The 21355-nt window shown below is 44.0% G+C and overlaps 2 protein-coding genes and 1 long non-coding RNA gene across 3 annotated transcripts in view; 2 read left to right on the forward strand and 1 right to left on the reverse strand.

Moving 5' to 3' along the window:
- Nucleotides 1-1743: 1743 nt before the first annotated feature.
- On the reverse strand, nt 1744-6588 carry CDKN2C (cyclin dependent kinase inhibitor 2C). Its single transcript, XM_010408850.4, is given in 4 exon segments — nt 1744-1912; nt 1914-2210; nt 5774-5914; nt 6286-6588. Coding segments are annotated over 3 exon segments (504 nt in total). The 5' UTR covers nt 5903-5914; nt 6286-6588; the 3' UTR covers nt 1744-1834.
- Nucleotides 6589-6640: 52 nt separating this feature from the next.
- Nucleotides 6641-10152, forward strand: LOC109145941. Its single transcript, XR_005602459.1, has 2 exons — nt 6641-7285; nt 7844-10152. It is a non-coding gene; the product is annotated as an uncharacterized LOC109145941 (long non-coding RNA).
- A 1035-nt stretch (nt 10153-11187) lies between these two features.
- The window catches only part of FAF1 (Fas associated factor 1), a 152571-nt gene continuing 142403 nt past the window's right edge, over nt 11188-21355 (forward strand). The window contains exon 1 of the mRNA XM_010408851.3: nt 11188-11556. Within this exon, the coding sequence (XP_010407153.2) occupies nt 11512-11556 (45 nt within the window). The 5' untranslated portion in view covers nt 11188-11511. The remainder of the gene's footprint in view (nt 11557-21355) is intronic.

Consider the following 21355-nt stretch of genomic DNA (forward strand, 5'->3'; position numbering starts at 1 on the left):
GAATGAGGTTTTTTAGAAGCACAGGTGAAAAAAAACCCCAAACAAACATGAGAAAGCTGGATATTACCTTCTGGTGTAGCACGGAATTCCTCTTTTTGAGAGGAATGGAGAAGGAAAAGTCTTGGAGCATCCTCCAGGACATGAGGAAAGGAAGATGGAGAGCAACACAGAGCGATTTGGGTCACTTCACCTCGGGGACCTGTGGATTACGTTGCTCGGTTTAATATTTCAGGTGGTTTAGTGCTCTTTCTACCAGGAATTTTGAGGGTTATTTCCCCAGTAATGCTTCCTATGTGCTGTGCTGCACCGATTAATGATCATGCACACAAATTTCATATTTCACAGAGGTTTTTAATCAGAACACAGCAGTGTGACAGAGCTTATAGTAAATGTGACAGTTTCAGCAAATTATTTTTTACTTGAAAATGTAGTAACTGATTTTGTGGGGCTAATTAAAAAAAAAAAAAGTTAAGAACTAAACTAATGTACTCCCTCTCCTCTTTTAAGTGCTATTTAAAGTAGTATTCATTTTGCATTGATTTAAAACCTTCTATTTTGCACAATTGAAATTTAAACTATTCAAAATGAAGCACTTTAAACTGCCCATCTGTCCAACAAGTAGATCCTGTACAAATGTTAAAAGTTTCATAATAGACTGTTCCCGACAGGGTGCTGAGCATCGTTAGCTCCTGTTGAGGCTGGAGAGGCAAATGAGTTTCAGTCTGGTGAATACTCTCAGCTGTGTTGCAATGGAAAATTTCCAATGGTTAAATTGTGTTTTAGGTGCAAGCAATAACTTAACTTCACAAATATCAAAAGTGCTGCTTCCTAAATGTCACTGTATTCAAATATTCTTGTTTTGTGAGATGCTGTCATTAAAATAGTTTATTTCCAGACAAAACAGAATAGTTGGTGGAAAGCAAATATTACTTAAAGAACATCTAAACTGCACTCAGCAGATGAAGCAACCAGAAATCTTGTATTGCAGCCTTCGTGTCCTCTTGCCTCTGACAATGGTTCTCTGCTGCTTGTTTTGAAACTAGAAAAAAACGTCTTGTGCAGTGCACAGTAAACACGAACTACTAAACTGAGCTGTTTAAAACCTCTGGCAATCAAAGAAACACCACTTATACTGTTTCTGGTAACTAAATTGAAAACCAGATTGGTGAAAGTTTAAATACACAAAGAGGAAAAGTGTCATCTACATTTAGAAAGTAAGTGACCTAGTTCTACAAGCTCTTGTTAGTGACAAAATACAGTTACTGCCTAAAGCATCTAAGCGCCATCCACTGTCCTCAGGCCGTCCCCTTTGACTTCCAGCTCTGCCTGTGCAGGTGACCCCTTATTTAAAGGATGTTTTTAACCAAAACAGGACCTCAGACTCTTGAGCCCGACTGAAAGGGGTGGGGGGAGTAAGAAGGGAGGGGTGTGTTGAGAGGTGGGAGAAATCACAGTAAACTATTTCCTTTTCTTAAAAGTCCAGCAACATTAAGCGTGTGAATAGTAGCTCTTGTATTAATGACTTGATACAAATGACCTAAAATAAATTGCAAAAGTTGATACTGGAAAACTAGATATGAGCAACCAACATACACACAGATGAGCCTGTGAGCACTGAGTAAAGTGAAAGGTATAGGAAACTGCTGGGAGCATGGATTTCAAACGTTTCTGTTATCTAAAAACCCACCTCTGGAATTTCTTGAGACTTACACTACCAGCTGTTCAGGGGGAAAAAAAAAAAAAAAAGTGGCAACAAATGCCGTTAAAAAGGAGGGAAACACCCCAAAAAGTCTGCATGCCCTCACGTCCAAAGGAGACCCCGTCCTAGCAGGGTTCAGTCCATGCTGGGGGGGAAGGAGCTGCTGGCCTCCAGGAGCTCCACCACGGCCGCCCTCCTGTACAGCTTGGCCAGGGTCGTAGGCGGTGGCCCCCCGCTTGTTCTGGTGGCCCACCTTGCACTCGGAGCGCGCCAGCAGCAGCTCCACCACCCGCACGTGCCCCTCCTGGGCCGCCAAGTGCAAGGGCAGGTTGCCGTCGTTATCCTCAATGTTAACATCGGCTTTGAACTCCAGCAGAGTCTGCAAAGTGTCCAGAAACCCCTCCCTAGCTACGTCGTGGATGACAGCGAAGCCGGTACTGTCTTTCAGGTTGGGGTTCGCCCCGTTACTGAGCAGCCGCCGGGCGATTTCGGGGTTCCCGAGTTTCATCACCTATGAGAGAGAGAGGAGAATTGGATACCGCGGGTGGGGGGATTGCTCCAGCACTGCCTCCCGTCCTCACTTCTCATCCCTGGCTTTCGTCAGAGCCCAGTTCTCATTTAAAGCAGACAGAAGAGCCTCGCTGTAAAACTAATGACACACCAGAACGTCTAGTTTTTAATGTATTTGTTACTGAACTCGGTGAAACTCTGAAAGATGTTATCACTTCGGTGGTCATAGCTTTCTGCCTCGGAGAGATTAATGCCTGAAATAGCATAGAATGGGATAAAACAGCTTTTTTGTTTTGTTTTTTTTTTTTCCCCCCTAACGAGGATCATCTCAGTTTCTTAACATATAAAAATTAGGTATAGTTCGGTTTTATTTGCCTAAGTATTGAGACACCTCTGCATTACTGTTTAATCTTGTTAAATAGCAAATATAGGGTCTCTGAGGAGCAGATATTTTACCTCAGCAACAGCAAATGTAGAAGGTGTTTTTACAAGCTTTCAGGTGTTTACATTGTCTGTACATTATGATAAAACAAATATTTGGACTGTACCATAGCTCTGTCTGTTGAGAAACACAAATGCTAAAAGAAATTCTTCTCCCCAATATTCGTGTTTCATTAGGTGACCCAAAAAGGAAAAGTCAAAGGGAATGTTTCAAAATTACAGAAGTTCTCTTCTAAAATCAGTATATTATATTATACTTTCATAACCTCTCTATAAGTAAACTGTGGCTATGTTCTGTTGTTAAAACATCCCTTAAAAAATATACAACAACAACAATAATTGGATTTTCTGACTGTTTCTCAGGGAAAAAAAAAAGAAAAAGCTTCTTTCAATTTTCTCAATTGCACCATAAAACTATCATAATTAGAACACAAATCTCTCTTATTTGTAACTTAACAGCTTGCACCGATTTCCTTGTAATTCCTCATTTTTTGTTTGCACACTTTCCAAAAACGAACACTGTAATGTACAATGTGTAATCTCCAGCCTATACGCAGTATTTTCCTGTCCTTGTAACTAGTCTCATTGTAAGTATAAAATTCGAAAAAAACTAAACTCTTTTCTATTTCCTTAGAAAGAGATCCACACATCGATTTGAAAATCTTGGTTTAAAAAAAAAAAAAATCAGCATAAACAAGCATTACAGTGCATTAGATTTAGCATAAGGTACAATTTCTACAGGGGTTTGCTGAAAATCTCTCCTGATGAAAAATATATATTAAGTTTTTTAAGAAAAGCCAGTTATAATAAATACATTTATGTACAGCGTTTGAAGTGTAAAGCAGCCTAGCATGTTATAACCACAGACAGGAGCAGAAGTGCAGATAAGACAGGCTGGGATTCAGGAAAAGAGATCTCTCTATGCCCCAAGGCTTCCAGCTCCTGACTGCCACTTCTTTCACTTCTGACGAGAGATGGAAGCGATGTTAAAAGAAAACAAGATCATTGTGATCTCTCTTTGTTTAGTGAAATCCGGACATTTTGATCTCTTTTTGAGAGCCCAGGCTGTATTATTTGTGAATTCAAAACATATATTTGGGTTAAGTGGGAGTTTTCAGTGTTCAGGCCAGGGGACTGAAGTGTTCAGTTAAAGATGTGAGGGGGAGAAAATCCCATAAAAGGTGGTGCTTTTTGGCTGTGGGCTACAACTGAACAGCAAATGTCCCCTATATTTGCAAGGTTATGCTTGGGGGGAGGGAGGCGAAGAAAGAGAAAGCATTAATTGAATAAGTCTGACGAAGAGCATTAGGGCAGGAGATGTATTTGAGGCCTGCATAGGTGCACTTCACCAGAAATAAAAAGGACAGAGCAAGATAAGCCGAGTAGCTGTTTAATTAAACATAAATGAAGAGGAAAAATATAAATTAATTGACATTAATATAGGAGCATTCTCTCCATTGTAATTGAGAGAGAGATTACAGACAGATTATCTCAGTCTAGCAGAGTGCACTGACAGAGAAGTCTTTCGAGCGTGGCCACGCACCCACAGCACATTTCAGGATGATACATATTGAAAATAAGTTGACAGATTCTCCTGTTTTGATTTTTGTTGTGGTTCATTAGCTCAGTTGTTATTAGGCACCCCTAAGAAGTATCGTTAGGGCACGGATGCATGTTTAATATAGCTGGATGCTATGTCATTGTGTAAAATATACCTTAATTCAGGATATGGACAGTTAGCTGCTTTTAGAAAAAAATATCCAGCATTACTCTAGGACAAATTGGTTTTCAGCCCTTGTCCCGAGGATAAAACAACCAGCTAAATGTTTCCTGCTTTCTTAAAGAATTTAGTTTGTCTAAGTCTTTAATTTAAACCCTTTCACTCTCTTAAAAGTTGCTGCAAGTGCCTGCAGTGCAATGCGATGACCTATTTAGGTGTTAACAGGACAGCGAGGAGCTCACAGATCTCCAGCTTCAGCGAAATTATCAAAAAAAGGGTCATTCCTGCATTATTAGCAAGAGGTGCTTATTTTCCAGCTCTAACATTTTGATATTAAGCCAAAAAGCTGTAAATATCTCGAGTACATTCACAGGTTCTATGCTGTTTGAAAATCCACTTTCTGAAATTATTACCATGGTTTTGGGGGAAGGGGGGAGAGGGGTTAAAAAACGATTTTACTAATGTGTAAAATGAAAAAGACCTACAGCTCCACTTCCACATTTCATTACTTACACCTTAACTACAAATAACCACACTTATTTTCCCTCTGGATTTATAAATCACATCTTTCATTATTTGGTAGGTATTCTAGCCTTTTTGCCATCATTATCTGATAATATTAAAAGCAAAATCTTTCATCAGCTCCAATAGTTAGCAGTTGGACAGGTTCCAACTCCTGCCTGCACAACTACACAGTTAAAAATTAGGACACAGCACCCTATACGATCAGAAAGGAAATAACTGGAAGCAGTGCCCTGCCAGCCGATCCGAATAAAACAAATTTTAAAGTCTTAATTATGAATAAAAAAGCAAGTGATTCAGCTGGAACCCCGACTCGCAGGGCTAGCTTTTAATGTACATCGGAGGTCCTCGGTTCTGAGCAGCATGCTTCCCAATGAGAAAGGTCATTCCCACAAACAGAGCATAAAGGAAAAGTATCATCCACAGCAGATCCCAGAACCCAGACGAGCCACGCTTTAAAAGCACATTGCAAGAAAAAAAAAAAAGGAAGAAAAAAAAGATATAAATCCTAAGCTTCAGAGAACAGAACATTTGTGTTTACAGACCTGCTATGAAATCCTGCTCACCTAAGCTGATTTCTTTTCATCTCAGCTCTCTCATTCCTTGCCTCCTCCCCACGAAGTCACAAAATATTAGCAAACTCGTAGCCCGTTTGACATTGAGGGTGATCCCCAATTGAAAGAATGGTTTTGACCAGTTTTATTTCAAGTACGTCATTTTAGGGAGTTGGAGCCACTAAAAGTTATAAAATATGGCATCCAACGAGTTTGAAAAACCACTCGAATTTCATCCACCAGCCTGCTTAAAATGTTGTCTTTTTTGGAAACCCGGGTCACGTAGGTACCAGTGATGAAATATTTTCTCCCTCTCTGGATACCAACCTGCAGCGCAGTCCTCCCAAATCCATTTTGTGCATTGACGTTTACATTCTTTTGCAACAAATTAGTAAGTTGCACTAGGTCCCCCTTGGCAGCCGCGGACGCCAGCTCGTTCCCAGAAGGCTCGGCCATTCTTTAGGGTGACTGACGATCGGAAAAAAGATGAGATTTTTTTTTTTTTTTTAACCAGGCATGGCATCGGAGACTGACAGAAGGATTGGGATGGTTAATCTTCTGGAGTAAGACCTTGTAGTAAATACTCGTAAAAAACCTCCTTGCCAAGAGCCCGCCCCTAACTCACACGTGATTATTCAGCAAAACTGCAGCTCCACTTGAAGGAAGATTTCTTTGGTTCCACATATAGAGCAACTCTTATTAAAGACTTTGGCCACTTTCGCGGCGGGGGGAATAGATTAACAGCTATACAATATATTGTATATGTTATAGGTAACATATATACACGTACACCGGAGACTCACTCAGACCTGAGATCTTGGAAGAAGAAGACAACCCACCCTGTTCACAGTCGGTTTCTGAAACTTAGCAGCAGCAGCAGCTCCGAGGAAAGATCTGTAGCAGTGTGCATCCAACTCCCGCTCGGGATCCCCCCTTCATCCCACTCCGTCGCCTTAGTCCGGGCCCAGCAGGGAAGGAAAGGACGAGCCGCGCCCGGAGGCGGCCGGGTGCGGCGGCGGCGACTATCCCGGCGCCCAGCTCGCTCCCTGGGTGCTCTCGCTCCCCGCAGCAGCAGCAGCAGCAGCAGCAGCTTCACTCCCGCGGCCCCGCGCAGCCTCCGCGCAGCGGGCGGGCGCGATCCCGGCCGGCGGCCGCCCCCGGCGGCGGCGGCTCCGGAGCATCCAGGAGGGCGGCGGGCGGCGCGGGGGGGCTGCCGCGAACCGCCGCCCGCGCTCAGGGCGTGGAGGAGCCGCGACCCGGAGCCGTGTCCGCCGCCCGTCCTCCGGGGTCCCTCCGCCGGGGTCCCGCCGCCGCTGTCCGCGCTCCGCCGGGCGCTCCCGGGACAGCCGCTCCTCCCGCCGCGGCCGCGGGGCGAGCTCCTGGCGGGGCAGGGGCCGCGCTGGTGCCGCCGCTGCCCCGGCCCGGCCGCGCTCGCAGCCGCACTGACAGCCCCGCTCGCCTCCTCTTCCAACTTCGCGAAATAAAGCTGCACTTGCCGGTCCGCGACCGCCGCCTCCGCCCGCGGCTTTGCGCTCCCCCTTTTTTAAGCACAAACAATCGCTACTTCTGTTTCCTAAGGACACGAAGCCGGTTTCTCTCTCCTTTTTTTCCCCCCCCCCTTCTTTTTTTTTTTTTTTTTTTTTTTTTTTTTAACCTCATCAGCTTTTTTTGAAAAGAAAAAAAATTTGAGCGCTTTTTGAGTTGAAACACCCGCCCACATTTTAACGGCAGAGATTTAAGGAGGCGCGGCGGAGTTCGGGCAGGAAGGCCTGCAGCGGCTCCCGCCCGCCCCTCGCCCGGCCCCGCCGCGCTCCGGCCGCCGCAGCTCTGCGGCTCCCGGTACCGTCCCCTCGCCGCGCAGCCCGGGCACGGCACTGCCCCGCCACAGCCAGCACAGCCCGGCTGCTTTTAGGAGCAGCGCTGCTGAGGCCTAGGGGGGGAAAATGAAAGGAAAAGGAGGTTGTAGCAGCGGGAGCCCCCGCACCCCGGCGGGAGGAGCGGGTTCGGGGAAGCTCGGCAGGCGGGAGGGCGGCCTCTGCCACGGCGCTGCCCGGAGCTTCTCCCCGGGGGTCTCCACCTGCCCGCGGGGCAGCGGAGCCGGCTCCGGTCCCGGTCCCGGTCCTGGCCCCTCCGCCCTCACTCGGCACCCCGCGGGCGGCGGCTCCGCGCTCGGGACCACCCCGGCAGCGACGCGGGCTCCTCTCTCATCCTGAGGACAAGGTCAAGGATGAAGGGTCAATGTCAAGTTGTCTTAACCGTGGAAGGCGACCGTCCACGGCAGCACTCCCTGCTTCCCGCGTTTTGGTGTCCTTGATTGATTTGAAAGTGCCATTTTGAGGGGGAACCGCGCCCGGGCACCGAGCGAGAAGACGCGAGGACTTCGCTTTTCCTTTCCAGGGAGAAGAAGTGAGGACGGTACAGGTCGGAGATGTCACCGCCACCCTGCCTAACAATATTTAGTGCCTTAAAGTGCTTTAATGGCTGGATTGCTTTAGGTTTCAGGGACCCTCGGAGGACTGAATTCTGCCAAGCGAACCCTCCGAGAGGTAAGCAGCAATGTCATGGCTCCCTGATAAGCACACGTAACCCATCGCTCGCAGGGGCAATCTGCACGTCTGTTTTCTGCGTGGACGCCACGGGAAAGTGATTTTGAATGTAAACAGGCGTGAGGCAGCTCGGGGAGGTGCGTTAGGGAGGGAACCTGTGGTAGTTACAGCTCCTCCAGCACTGCCCTGAGGGGGGAACCTGCCGCTGGCAGCCGGGCAGGGGCCGGAGGTGGCCGGGGCCTGAGTCGGGGCCGCAGCCGTCAAACAGAGCCGGTTTTACAGCAGTAGATCTGCAGCTGAACGAAGCCAGACCTTTGCCTCTGGCTTTCCTCTCTGCGTCGCTTGCTTTTTGCTTTGCAATTGTATTTTCCTGTACTGATTCCCCCATCCACGCTTGTTTGCGAATATACAAAGGTGACAAGTATGAGCTGCCTACACACGAAGGAGGGAAAACAACTTTGTTGAATTTATCAACTGACCCCCCCACTCCCACTAAAGGAGAGAAAAAATACGCGTATTTTTAAGGGCCTCATTGTGGTAATTCTTGTCTAGAAGTAATAGTGCTTTTTTCCCCCTCCTTTTTTCCATTTTTAAAAAAGCAAAAATATAAAATATAACTTCCCTCAAAGTTAGCTCCAGAAATATATGTATGCAAGTACCATCTAATTATTCGAATATAGTTGCTTTTCTGCATAAAGAGAGAATTTATATGCAAAACTTGAATTATTCAGTCTGATGGCTTATAAATTACTTATTTCGTGACTAATTACTGCCTAAAATCCGCAGGCTTTGGTGGTGTTTACCTGTTGCTAACTTACTGTAGAATTAGATTTGCAAACCTTACAACAGTCTCACACTATTTTTTGCTGATTTACAGTTCAGAATAAAGCTTCCATCTTCTGTTAATCATGCCACAGAGCAAAAATAATTAAGCGAAGTGTAGCTGGAGTGCTGCAGGCCTCCTGCAAGTAAAGCTGCCTGGCCAGAAAATGCCGTCAAACTTCCTCTACTATGCCGGTCTGTCAAAAGTCTTTGCAGAAAGCAGCTCGTTAATCCTGATCATTTCCTCTAATGAGTGATAAAGATACTCCATCTAAAACAGAGGGATTTATCCCAATCGGCTCCAGAATCAGCAGAAAAAAAAAACCCAAAAAAACCTTCTGGAGGGAGATATTATCGCCGGGCATTACGAGGAGTAAAATAATCGGCTCCCTAATTTGTCTGACACTCGTTTGAGGATAAAACCCACCTCGAATGGCTCAGAGAGGTTGTGAGAAGGCAAACAGAAACTTTAGCTGTGACTTGAATATGAACTTCCTGCGACGTCTGGCACGTGCAGCTTTTCACCTTTTCTTTATGTTCTGGATCAAATCCTTCCTGTTTTGATCTAATATAGATATCATTATTTAAAATATGACTGTAATAGACATGAATGCTGTGTAACTAATCTTGACTATATACTTATAGCTTCGGTTTGTGCCAGGAATTAATTGGCTTTAACCCAATTGCTAAAACTCGCTTTTCAGCCTTTATTATAGTTACTCTCTAGTAATGTGTGGGTGGATTTGTTTGTGATTTAGCATAGGCTGTCCCAGGCATTGCACCATACCTAGTACTTAGGACAGAACTGTCTGTAACATCAAACTGGGGGAAAAAAAAGGTGCAGGTGTGAGGGCAACTAATTTATCATCCCTCCGGTGGGTGGTGGGGAGCTCGAATTGTTAAGCTAACGTCAGTGGGCAATAAAAACCTTTTGGCAAGCCCTGCCAACATAAACGAGAGCAGGAACACGGTAAAATATAAAACCCAGCTTCTCTGACGCTGTGGCTTTGCATCGTAAGTGGCGTTTCGGTGTGGCCTCAGCCCGCCCAGAGCCCCCGGAGCAGCGCCGCCGCCGCCAGACACCCAGCCCAGGCGCCCTGGAGCCCGCGCTCCCTAGCAGCGTCCGCAACAGGCTCTAAACAATTCCCAGGGTTTCTCTTGGGATCACGGACCCTCCTGAAGGTACAGCTGAGCTTTCCCTGCGCCCCTCTCCGCACGCAGCGTTTGTCCCCGGTCGCCCCGGGGCCAGCGGCGGCAGGGAGCTCGCAGAGTCCGCGAAACTCCCCTGTAACCCTCGCGGATGGAAGAGAGAAACAATAAAGACCGCTGCTTCCTAAACCCGGCAAAATATCTTGATTCAAAGGTATCATAATGTAGCGTTATTAGCTGACAGGAAAGCTGCTTGATGCATCTGTGACCTCAGCTACGACACTGACAGGACACTCCTACAAAAAGCAGAGCAAAACATGTTGGACTCATTAGCAAGTTGGCGTCCAAATGCGTGTTTAATGTCAGGGCTAAAGGGGTACATGAACGGCATCAGGTTGTAGGAGGCAGACTTAGAAAGCATTACAGTTAGATTTGCATTACTTAAAGCAGATTTATTTGCGGTATATAATAGAATTGCATCTTACAGTGCTGGAGTGCTAAGCCTGAGCGAGGGCCGCTGTGCAGATCACGGTGCGTTGGCTCAGAAAAACCTGTGAAAAATGCATTTCCTTCTTTTGAGCCAAGTCGGGACCCGGGCGAAAAGTCGCCGCTCCCCCGAGCGCCGGGCGGTGCGTGCCCCCCGGGGGTGCGGGTCACTGGGCGGGCACCGCGTCACGGGGGATCGGAGGGGACGCGAATCGCGCCGGGACCGAGCGCTGCATTCACCGAAACCGCCGCGGTCCCGGGGCGCTGATGAAGGGAGAGAGGCAGGGAGGGGAGGAAGGAGGGAGGGATGAATGGATGGATGGATGGATGGCTGCCCCGCTCCCGCACAGAGAGGCAAGGCCGCTTTCCTCCCGGCAGCTGCACCGGCCCGCGTTTCCCCGCACCGCCCGGGGATGGCTGCAGCCAGGTCCCCGCAGACCCGTTAGGCCGCAGCCGGCGGCGGAGCCCAGCCGGGATATCCCGCGCCGCCACCGGGCCCGGGGAGCCGCCAACTCCCGGGACGGGACGTGAGGATGTGTCCGCTCCCGCGGCCCCGCTGCGGCACCTCCGGCCGGGCAGGGCGCGGGCCGGGACTCTCCGCTCCGTCCCGGTGCCACCCGGGCGCGGGGCCCGCGGTCCCGGCTCGGCGCGGTCCCGCCCCCGGCTCCGGGAGCGCTTGACAGGCGGGCGGTCACGTGGCGGCCGCAAAGCGCCTCTTTGCGACCTCAATGACAGGCAAAATGTGCGACACAGGCGCTGTGGAGGCAGGCGGGGAGCGGCGCTGCCTCCTCCTCCTCCTCCTCCTTCTTCTCCTCCTCCTCCTCCTCCTTCCCGGGCCAGCGGCTGAGGCAGCGCTGCCCGCTCCCGGCCCCGCGCCCGGCCCGCCGCTCTCCTGCCTCCTCCCCTCCTCGGCCCCGGGAGGGGCAGCCCGGGGGTGCTGCGGGAGCCCGAGCGCAGCGCGGCGCCTCCATGAGCTCCTGAGCTCCCACCCTGCCCCGTCCTCCCCGCGGCAGCGGCTCCAGGTGCGCGGGTCCGAGCAGAGCCGGGACGCAGCTGGCTGCAATGGCGTCCAACATGGACCGAGAAATGATATTGGCTGATTTCCAGGTAAATTTCAAGCCGCCGCCACACAGCCGTGGCCTCTCGCTGCTTTTCTCTTTCTCCTCGTTGCTGTGCTGCTTGTTCTTTGTAGGGAGGTCCGGGGTGGTGGGTGTGAAGCCCACCCTCTGAAGCCTCCGCTCTCGCTTTTCTTCTTTTTTATTTGTCAGAAATGGGGAGCGTGTGCCCTCTTCTCTCAAGGTACGTGAACAAAATGTCTTCTTTAACTTAGAGAGTTTCAGTTTTTAATTAATAAAAAAAAAGCTTTTTCATCCCCTTTGCTTGTTCCTACCCTCTGCAACCACCCAGGCCCTGGGACAGCTGTGAGGCAGCTCACTTGGAAGAGGCAAATGCCAGGGAGGATACAAAACTCACCAGTCCTCATGATTTGTCACAGTGTTTGTAGTGAATCACTTGCTGGTACTACAGATTAGTGCTGAACAGAGGTGTTTCCATTCCAGCATCAACACTAAACTTCATGGTTGCCTCAGCCTATGACTGTTGTGATGACGGTAAAACTCTTCCCACCCCATTCCTAACAACAACGTGTTGGTGTAGAAGGGAGGAATATGCTCTTCAGAGTTGTTTGTTACCTTTCCTTCTCCAAAAGGGTTGTAATTTAACTTCAGACTTCTAAATCTTATCCCCAGAATAAAGTATTTCTGTAAGTAAAAGTGATGTGTTTAGGTGTGTATATTGCTTCATAATCTTGCTTGGTTTTATATTGTGTTTCTAAGGCCAAATAAACAAAAAGTGGAGGATAACTGCATTTGAAATAGTGCAGGGAGCCAAACACATCTTGGAAAGGAATCAGATAATATTTGAATATATTTTTTGAATATTTGCTTTTCAATCCATGGGGTTTTTTTTAAGCTCTGTCCGTTTGCAGTGGTTGTTCTCACATGTATAGGCTCCTGGTATTCTTGGATTGGTTTGTAAAACTGCCATCTGTATGTTCAGCTTCTTAAAAGACTGTTTTCCACCTGTTAGCAGGTTAAAAAGGAAAAAAAATAATCCCTCCATTCACTCTGCATGTGTGTTTCTTTGAAACTACAGGTAGGGTGACTGTAGTGTGCATTATGTAATTCCTCTGTTGCAAAAGGTATCTGGTATCTCACTGATGTAACACATGGAGTTCCCAGCTGACAACAGGGAACTGTCAGCCCTTTCTGTACCCCACTATCTTACACCCATATTCATTAAAATGCTTAACAAATGTTACTATATTGATACTACTTTGTTGTGCTTGGAGATACTTTTGTGTATATAAGGGATAACATCCCAGTTTTAAGGCTGGGATTTCATAAAGGAGTTTTTCCAGGAACAACACACCGTGTGAAAGGAAACCTGGACCCCAATTCTGCATTCATACCAGTGGGGACAGATTCTTATGGAATCCCACATTATTACGTGAACTTACAATCAGGAATCCCAGATGATGAAATTAGTGGCTGGTGAATGTAAGATTATTTATTTAATAGAGTTTTCAATACAGATTTACACTTTCCAAGTGTTTTGTGCTATTTTGCAGTATTGTTGTGCTTGGATTTTGAAACCATTAATAAAAGTATAGGAGCAACTGCAGTGTTTGGTACCACGAAGACAAGTAAGTATCATTGCAAACTTGCAGGTGGGTGGTGGAGTCACAGAAACCAGTTTTAGATCAAGGGTGGATGACATAATGTGTCTGAACCTAGGACATAGGAAGTATTTTATCATATACTAATCCTTGCTTAAAAAGAACCCAAACCTTTTCCTCTTGTATTTCAGCAGACAGCTTTGTTTTTCTGTTTCATTGTGTTTCTTTTTAAAGATAGTATCAAGTGTCTACCTAATTTTGAAGCACTGAACTGTCAATTGTCATGCTGTTAAAGCTTCAGATTAGTAAAGGACGATGTCAGTCATTTTTAGGCCTTGTATCTTTAGACTGTTACAAAACAGTAGAGGTTTTTGGGTCTTCTAAATACTTGATGGAATTTGCAACTCATTCACTAAGAATTTAAATGGATAAGAAAACATTATGTGCAAAGTAATTCTGCATGATTTCCTTTCTATATTTTCTGTAACTTTTAATTAATAAATATGTTTCTCAGAGTTCTGCTGCCATCTTCTATGTTTATGTGAGGTATGTTGTTGAAGAATGTTGCACCCAGTGAACATTTCAAAAGCAATTCTTTGTAGTTTAGTTCAGCTAATCTTTGTTGAATTAAACTGGGAGGGAAACTTCCATCACCACTTCACCCTCACCTTTCCCAGGTTATATTTAAGGGGGATAGAGCTGTGGTCTTTAAATTTCTAAAAGTTGAAAGGGTTTTCTCTTCCCATAAAAAAATCATCAGTGAAATCATAATGATGCTGATACTTGATGCTTTGTGAAGCTTTCGTGAATTTATTTTGTATTTTCCAGTCATTAGGGATTTTGCCATGGGTTTCAGCTAGAGCAGGAACTTGTATTGCATTTGTTTTTTTTTTTTAGCTTTGACTGTAGTAACAGGTTACTTCTGCATTTGGAGGTACTAAAGAGAAATACTTTAAAAAAAGCGTTTTGTAGATATATATATATATACACACACACACAGATACACATAAATCCACGGAATTTCATGAAATATTTTAAGTAGAGCGTAAAACACAGTGAGTGATCTACCAAAATATTTTTGCATAATGTCTTAAAACAATTTGAGCCTGTTCTGTGTGGTTTGTAATTATTTTCTTTTCCTCTCCTTTTTAATGAGGCTACTGTGTGGCTACCCAGGGAGCACAAAATGCGTATTCATGCATGTGGGCTGTATAAGCAACCTGCCTAACTTTTCCTTCTTAGGCCCACACTTAGGAAAGATTATGCAGAGGCTGTGCTTTGTACATGAGTAGTGTGATTGTTTTCAGTGGAAGTAGCTGATGTGGAGTTCAGCACACAAACTAGTTTTAGCTTTTTTACTAAATGCAATTCAGAACTTCTCCACAAAGTGTCATTGGCATAAAGGAAAAACTCCATAGGAAAAAACACCAACAGCTTGTTTGTAGCATAAATTCTTCCAAAAGGTAGTTGCATGTGAATTGGTGAAAGAGTGATGCTGCAACATACTTCACATACTGAGGGAGATAAGGGCATATGATTTCTACCAAGTTTTTAACAACTGTTCTTCTGTTGTTTGTTGTGTTTAACTGCAAAGTGTTCTTTCATCTTCAGTGGAGTACCCAGGTACTCACATGGTACGAATGTACTCGTGATCTCTTGCAGTTTGGGGTCTGCTTTGCACTATAAAGAAAACAGATTTTTTTTCTTTTTAAATTGTAAAATTTTGTTGCACAGAGCTTCGTTTAATTGGCATAGACTGGTTTTCATTCCCAAAGTTTGAGTATTGGCAGAAGTGTCAGATGTTTCTGCATGCTAACACTTCTGCTTTTGTTTTTACAGCTTCACTTAGGAATGGAACTAAAATTAGCAAGAATATCTTTTTGTCCTTATAAGCTATGTCCACCTATAGGACCACTTTATTCATGCTGTGTGGTTGTCCCTGCAACAATCCTAAGTGTAGAGTGGGCCTAAGGGTTGCAGTGTTGTGGGAGTTGCCAGCTCCTGTGTGTCCATATATTACACGACTATCTGGCACATGGAGCTTCAGGAGGAAATTTTTCAAAGAATTCACGTTTTTCATTGACCAAATAAATAAGTAGCTCAGGATTTGGTCAGGGTGGGAGGATTTCAGAGTGAAATGACAGAATTCAAAAATCCTTGCTTTCATTGAGACAATGGATTTCTAGTAGTTTTCTTCTTCCCTCTTTCATCTATGTTCATTGTGAAATCAAGGTATGTGTGGTTTTTTTTTTTTCCTTTTCCAAATTTTTTTTTAAACTCACACACTTGAATATAAAAATATATATTTTTTCTTTTCAAACTTCAACTTTGTGTCAATGTCTTTCATAAAAACAGGTTTGTGGGAGGAGCAAGGGGAAATTGAGAAGGAAGAACCTCATTGCCATCAGTTGCAGAAAAGTGAGAAAGCATGCTAAATGATCATGTTTTAAATTATAAAATTGACTATGACAGTGATACATCAGTTTATTATTTTTTGTTTTGTTTGTTTTTGAAAAATTAATTGTAATTCAATCTACTTGTTTCCTTCTGGAATGACGAAAATTAAAGAAATTGGAGAATCTTTTCACCTGGAGGTTAACACAGTGCTGTTAAATAACTGACAAGATAAAGTTTTTTCTTTGGGTTTGGTTTGGGGGTTTTTTTATTCCTATCTGCTTCAGCCCTGTAGAACATTATCTCAGTTGTGCACACAGTTTGCTCTGTCTAACAGTCTGTGTGCAGAATTTATATGTGTGGCCTTATTTTTTTAAGGGTGCTAAGTGAGCTTTGCTCTCTTCTGTGTGTATTGGCATGGTGGCTCAGGTTTTCTGTCATTTTAAGTTATTGCTAGTATAAAAATTTGATGGATAGAAAAGGTAGGCAGATACAGGAATAGCTTTAAGTCAGTACCCTTGATTCTGGCCCTGGTCTATGACTTATAGTGGGGGCTGGAAAGTGTTTCAAACATTTCTGTAAGGATAAACCTCTCACTGTGGGTTCTGAACAAGTCTCAGAGTTGATGTCCTTAATACTGATTTCTGAAAGAAAAAGACATATTTTGTCATTAAGGCACTGGGGCAGAAAGGGCTGTTCTTGCTTTCTTTGCAGGCTTTCACTGGAGTGTTTGGGAATTTGGAACAAGGTCCTCAGCAAAAGATAGGTGCTGAAGAGAGTTCCAGTCAAAGTTTAAACATAAGCTGGAGGACACTTTCCAAAGATTTAAATTTATTGGAGGCCTACATTTTCATCAGAAGGTCTCCCTAAACACCTGGATTTACATGTGTTCAGATCTGTCTGACCTTAAAACCTCAGTCTTGCTCAAACCAAAGCCCTCTTTTGTGTGGCCTTTCTGTAGAATGTAGAGTGCAGTGGGTGCTGAACTAAGCTCTGCAGCTCTCTCCAGAGCAGCTGGAAGGAAATCCAGTACTCTAGAGATTGGAAATCAGGGTTTGGGATAGACAGGTTTGTTTACTCATACCCTCCTACTGGGTATCTTTAGTTAAAAGTGGGCTCTGCTGGGTTTCTAATAGTCAGGTGCCCAGATGCTCATCACTGCTTCAGCTGACCTGTTTCAGTGGATATAGGTTACTGTATCTTTAGCTAAATTTTAAAATAGATAACAGGACTGTTTTTCAGTGTGAAAAAAGAGGCCTTTAGGACACTATAGGATGTTGACGTTCATACTTAGGAGGCCTGTTAATTTGCATTTTGATTAGAATTCCTTTTAATCCTTGTTGGATTTTATCACATTATAATTTTGTGCCTTACACAGTGAGTAACACCTTTGGAACTGGTAGCTGGACCTCTTGGTTTGGAACACAGTTGGTTTTGTTTGCTGTAAATGGCCTTAGGGCCAAGAGACACGATGAAAACAGTGCATGTTTAGGGTGTTCTAGCTTGGTTATTGCCATTTTCATTGTCTGCTACCAGTCACTTCTGCCATCACTTCTATTAATTTATTCTTTGAGGGTTTTTGGAGTTTCATTTCTCTAGATATGTTAAGGCTCAGTTGTCATCCCAAAGTTCAGGTTTATCAGAACAAGGGTGATTTGATTTACTGGTCCTTTAATCTGAAGGTGAAATGGGTTCCTGAGTCACAAATAAGAAGTTGGAGTAAGAGTGGTGTTCTTTCAGAAACATAACTTGGATATTCCCATTGATAGCTGTTCATGGAAAAACCAGTTAATTTCTGCTATGTAAGGGCAGATAGTTACTTAGAAATACTAACTGACATTTCTGGAGAAGAAAGAGGATACTGTGGTTTGTGTGCATTACACCCCTGCTGTAGGAACCTAAATAATTTACCACTGGAGCACCAATTTGTCTTTAGAAATAGGTTTATTCTGTTTTTTTCATTCAATTACCTTGAAAAGACTCTTCACATCATAGTAATCATGTCACCATTTCCATCAGCCCATTCATATAGGTATTTGGGTTAGTAGGTCACTGAAACAGATTGAGAGGTGGTAGCTGTAGGATCCTTTTTCAAATGCCATGACAACCAATACTAATTATAATATTGAAATTATTAATTATATGTACTTCTAAAGGCTAGGAATGGGTTTTCATTGAAAGATAATGTGAAAATTATTTGTCATATTGAAAATATCACGTGGCTAATATATCTTGGTAAGCAAGGATCATTTACTGCAAACTTTACACTTTACACTTACTGAGCTCATATTTTTGTGTGGAAAGAGGTGTGGGAGAGGATGAGTGTTTGAGCCATTTGCTACATGTCTTAAGGGGCCTTGAGAATCTCCCATCTTGAGAATATTGTATTGGAGCTGGAAAGCCTGAAAGGGTAGAGTTTTCCTCTCTGGTTGGGCAGTTCTTATGGTTCAGTTACCATAGCAAGCCTAGTTTTCATACACTTCCATACTAGAAGCACAAATTAGCTTTTTAGAGGAACTACATGGCATATCGTTGCTAGGATTTCATATTTTTCTAGTCAGTGAATAAATTTGTGCATATGTGGGGCAGCCATTAGATGAGTCCTTTCCTTTAACTACTGTAAGAACTAGAATAAAAGGCCTGGGGAAGTACCTAACATTTTACTCTTCCCTCGTTATTTGGATGAAAGGAAATGACATGCTTACTGGCTGGATTGATACCTACTAATTAAGCCCATTTTTTAGAGTTGACTAGTTAACGTGCAATTGTAAAAAGAAACTGCTCAAAGAGGAAATCAAAGCCCTCATGTATGCATGACATGTTGTTTGGTCTATCAAAACAGTCATCTGTGTCTGACTGGTTGAGCACGTCTTTGTTCCACAGCAGTAGTTATGCTTTCAAAAGATAATTCATTAAAGCTGAAGTTCTTAAGAGACATTTTGAAACTAGAATAGAGTACGTTAGCCCTTGGGTTATTTTATATAGGTTTCATATTTTATCGCAGGAAACAATTTGTAAAGACAAGAACATTGAAACTGAGTCACTTCTATTATTTTTTTTTTCTAAAGGTCAGGTTGTTTGTGTGAGCAAATACCAAAGGTGCCATATCAGCTCAGGTCGAAGACTCAGCTGGCCTAATGTCTCTTCTACAGCAGTGGCTGGTCCTTAGGAAAGAGCTGAAAGAAACAGAATGTGAATGGATTTGCCTCATCCTAGTTTCTGGAAGTCAGCGTTTTGAAAGCTTGATGATGGGATTTGTTGTAAAACTTTGGAAATAAACTGTGTCAGCTTGAGTTAGTCTTGTGTTCTTCAGCTGACTGAGTTCTTGAGAGACATTTGAGTAGTTTTGTGATATGTGAGTTTGCTCTATAAAAGCTGTGTTCACTTTTCCTCAGTGTGTTGTATATATGTACACACTAAGTCTATTTTATATCCTTTATTGGAATTTCTGCTGTTTCTTGTTAGTACAGAAGTCAAATTTGAACTGTAGAAAACTTAACCCCTTCTGGGGGTTTGCACCACAAAAAACTAATGTCAGCACTGTGGGAATGTGGTGTCGATTTCACCTTTAATCAAGACTGACTTAAAGAGGAGTCTGCTGTGAAAAACTTGTATTTAAGTTCCTTTAAAATTCTAGGGACTCCCACAAATGTAGGGGTTTGTTCTATATCTCTCTGCTGACATTTTAGGATGAGAGTATTTTCTGTACAGATCAGCTGTGTTACAGGAATGGTCCCAAAGTTCTTCAGTAGTGGGTATAAGTGCACAGAATTCATGCAGCTTTTGTAATATGCCTTTGCCTTTGAATACTTCTCTGCTATTTTCCTCCTTTGGTCCCATTGACTAACTTTCAGGCTTTCTTGTCCTGATGCTTTTAAAATCCTATATAATTTTAACGTCTTTAGAAAACTCTGGGCGGTTTTTTTTGGTGTTTTTTTTTTTTTTCCCATCCTTGTTGGCCTGTGTTATTGGTATGACCTGTGCTTGGAGTGTGAATGTGCTTCTGTTTCCCTGCTCTGGATGCCTGTTGGTTTTGGCTGGGGTAGGGTTAATTTTCTTCCCAGTGGCTGTTAAGGGGCTATGCTTTGGATTTGTGCTGAACACAGAGCTGATAATAAGGAGATGTTTTTGTTACTGCTGGGCAGGGTTTGCACTGAGCCAAGGCCTTTTCTGCTTCTTGTACTGCCACACTGGGAAAGGGGCTGGAGGTGCAGAGGAAGATGGGAGAAGACACAGCTGGGACATGGGGCCCAAACTGACCAAAGGGATTTTCCAGACCATGTGGCATCATGCTTGGTATATGAAGTGGGGGGAAGAAAGAGAAAGAGAGGATCTTTGGAGTGATGGTGTTTGTCTTCCCAAGTAATCTTTGCATGTGGTGGGGCCCCATTGTCCTGGTGGTGGCTGAACACCTGCCTGCCCATGGAAAGCAGGGAATTATTTCCTTGTTTTGCTTTGCTTGTATGGGTGGCGTTTTCTTTGCCTATTAAACTGTCTTTATCTCAAACCATGAGTTTTCCAGCTTTTACCCTTCTGATTATTTCCCTGGTCCCATTGCTGGGACAGTGAGTGAGCAGTTCCATGGGGCTTGGCTGCTGGCTGGAGTTAAACCATGCCAGTGCCTTTTCCAGGTTTTGAAGAATATGTCTGTTCCTTGCTGTCTTGTTCTTCACAAAAAATTAAAAAGAGTGTGGAATGCTGACTAAAATATTTCTTGTATGGATTAGTACTCTTCCTTTGTGTGCTTATCTAGAAAGTGGCTTTTATTTATTCTTGAGTTGTTTTTAAAGTTCTGCTGCTTTTGAGACAATGAGGAGAAAGGAGATGAATGCAAATGTGCAGTAAGCATTTATTTGATCCATACAATTATTTTTTTTTTTTCCATCAGTTTTTCTTATGTGATACTGTAAGGGCAAAATGATTCAGGAACTCTTGGGGTTTTGCCTTCACTGACATACTTAATAAAAGTATTAAACAAACACAGAAATGTTGGGGTAATCCTAACTAAAACATTTTTGTAGTTGTTGGGTAAAGGCTGTCTTCAGTCCTCAGGAAAGACAAACGGGTTTGGTAGTGTAGAGTACTTATTAATGGGTACTGACTTCTGGTTTGTTTCTTAATTCAGTTTGACCACTGCTCTTTGTATGTAGTGTGTGTGGCTTAAACACTGGAGTGTTAGCATGGGGCTTGGGAGGCTTGACTTCATGTCTTGGCTCAGCTCATGGGCTTCCTAGGGATCTGTCTTCGTGGTATTCTGGAATCAGAATTTTCTCCAGAGTCTTGAGAGAGTTCACAGTCTGCTGGAATCCATTTGAAAGTGGTTAGTGTGGTGCTGAGTGAGTTAGTTCTGCTGAGAAGTGGTTAGAGCTTCATGCTACCAGCTTAGACTTTGTCCCCAGCTTGCTTTGTTTGGAAGGCTTGCAGTCATCTCGGAGCATGGGCAAAGTTCACTCCTGTCTGCTTGGTAGCTATAGGTTGAAATGTCTTTTGTGACCTTCAGAAATATTATTTTTTCTTCTCCCCCCTTCCTCCCCCCTTGCTTTGCTTAAGGGGATGCTCAAATAGTAGAATGATGAAACTTGTAAATAGTTGGGTGTGGGAGTTGAAATGCGTTGGGCAAACTTTATCCTGGCATATTTGCCTAAAACCCTTTCTTGATTTCTGATGCTGGTAAGTAAATTGGCTTGTTTTTGCTAAACGAACAGCTGGTGAATCTGCTTAATTTTTACCAGATGGTCTTCTGAGTTATGTAAAAACAGAGAAGCATTCTTATCTCTTCAGTTAGAAGCTTGCAGTGGGTGACCTTTCAGTCTGTGTCTTGGTCGATATGCCTGG

Source organism: Corvus cornix, chromosome 8 (assembly GCF_000738735.6).
Source record: "Corvus cornix cornix isolate S_Up_H32 chromosome 8, ASM73873v5, whole genome shotgun sequence".
In the NCBI taxonomy this organism is placed as follows: domain Eukaryota; kingdom Metazoa; phylum Chordata; class Aves; order Passeriformes; family Corvidae; genus Corvus; species Corvus cornix.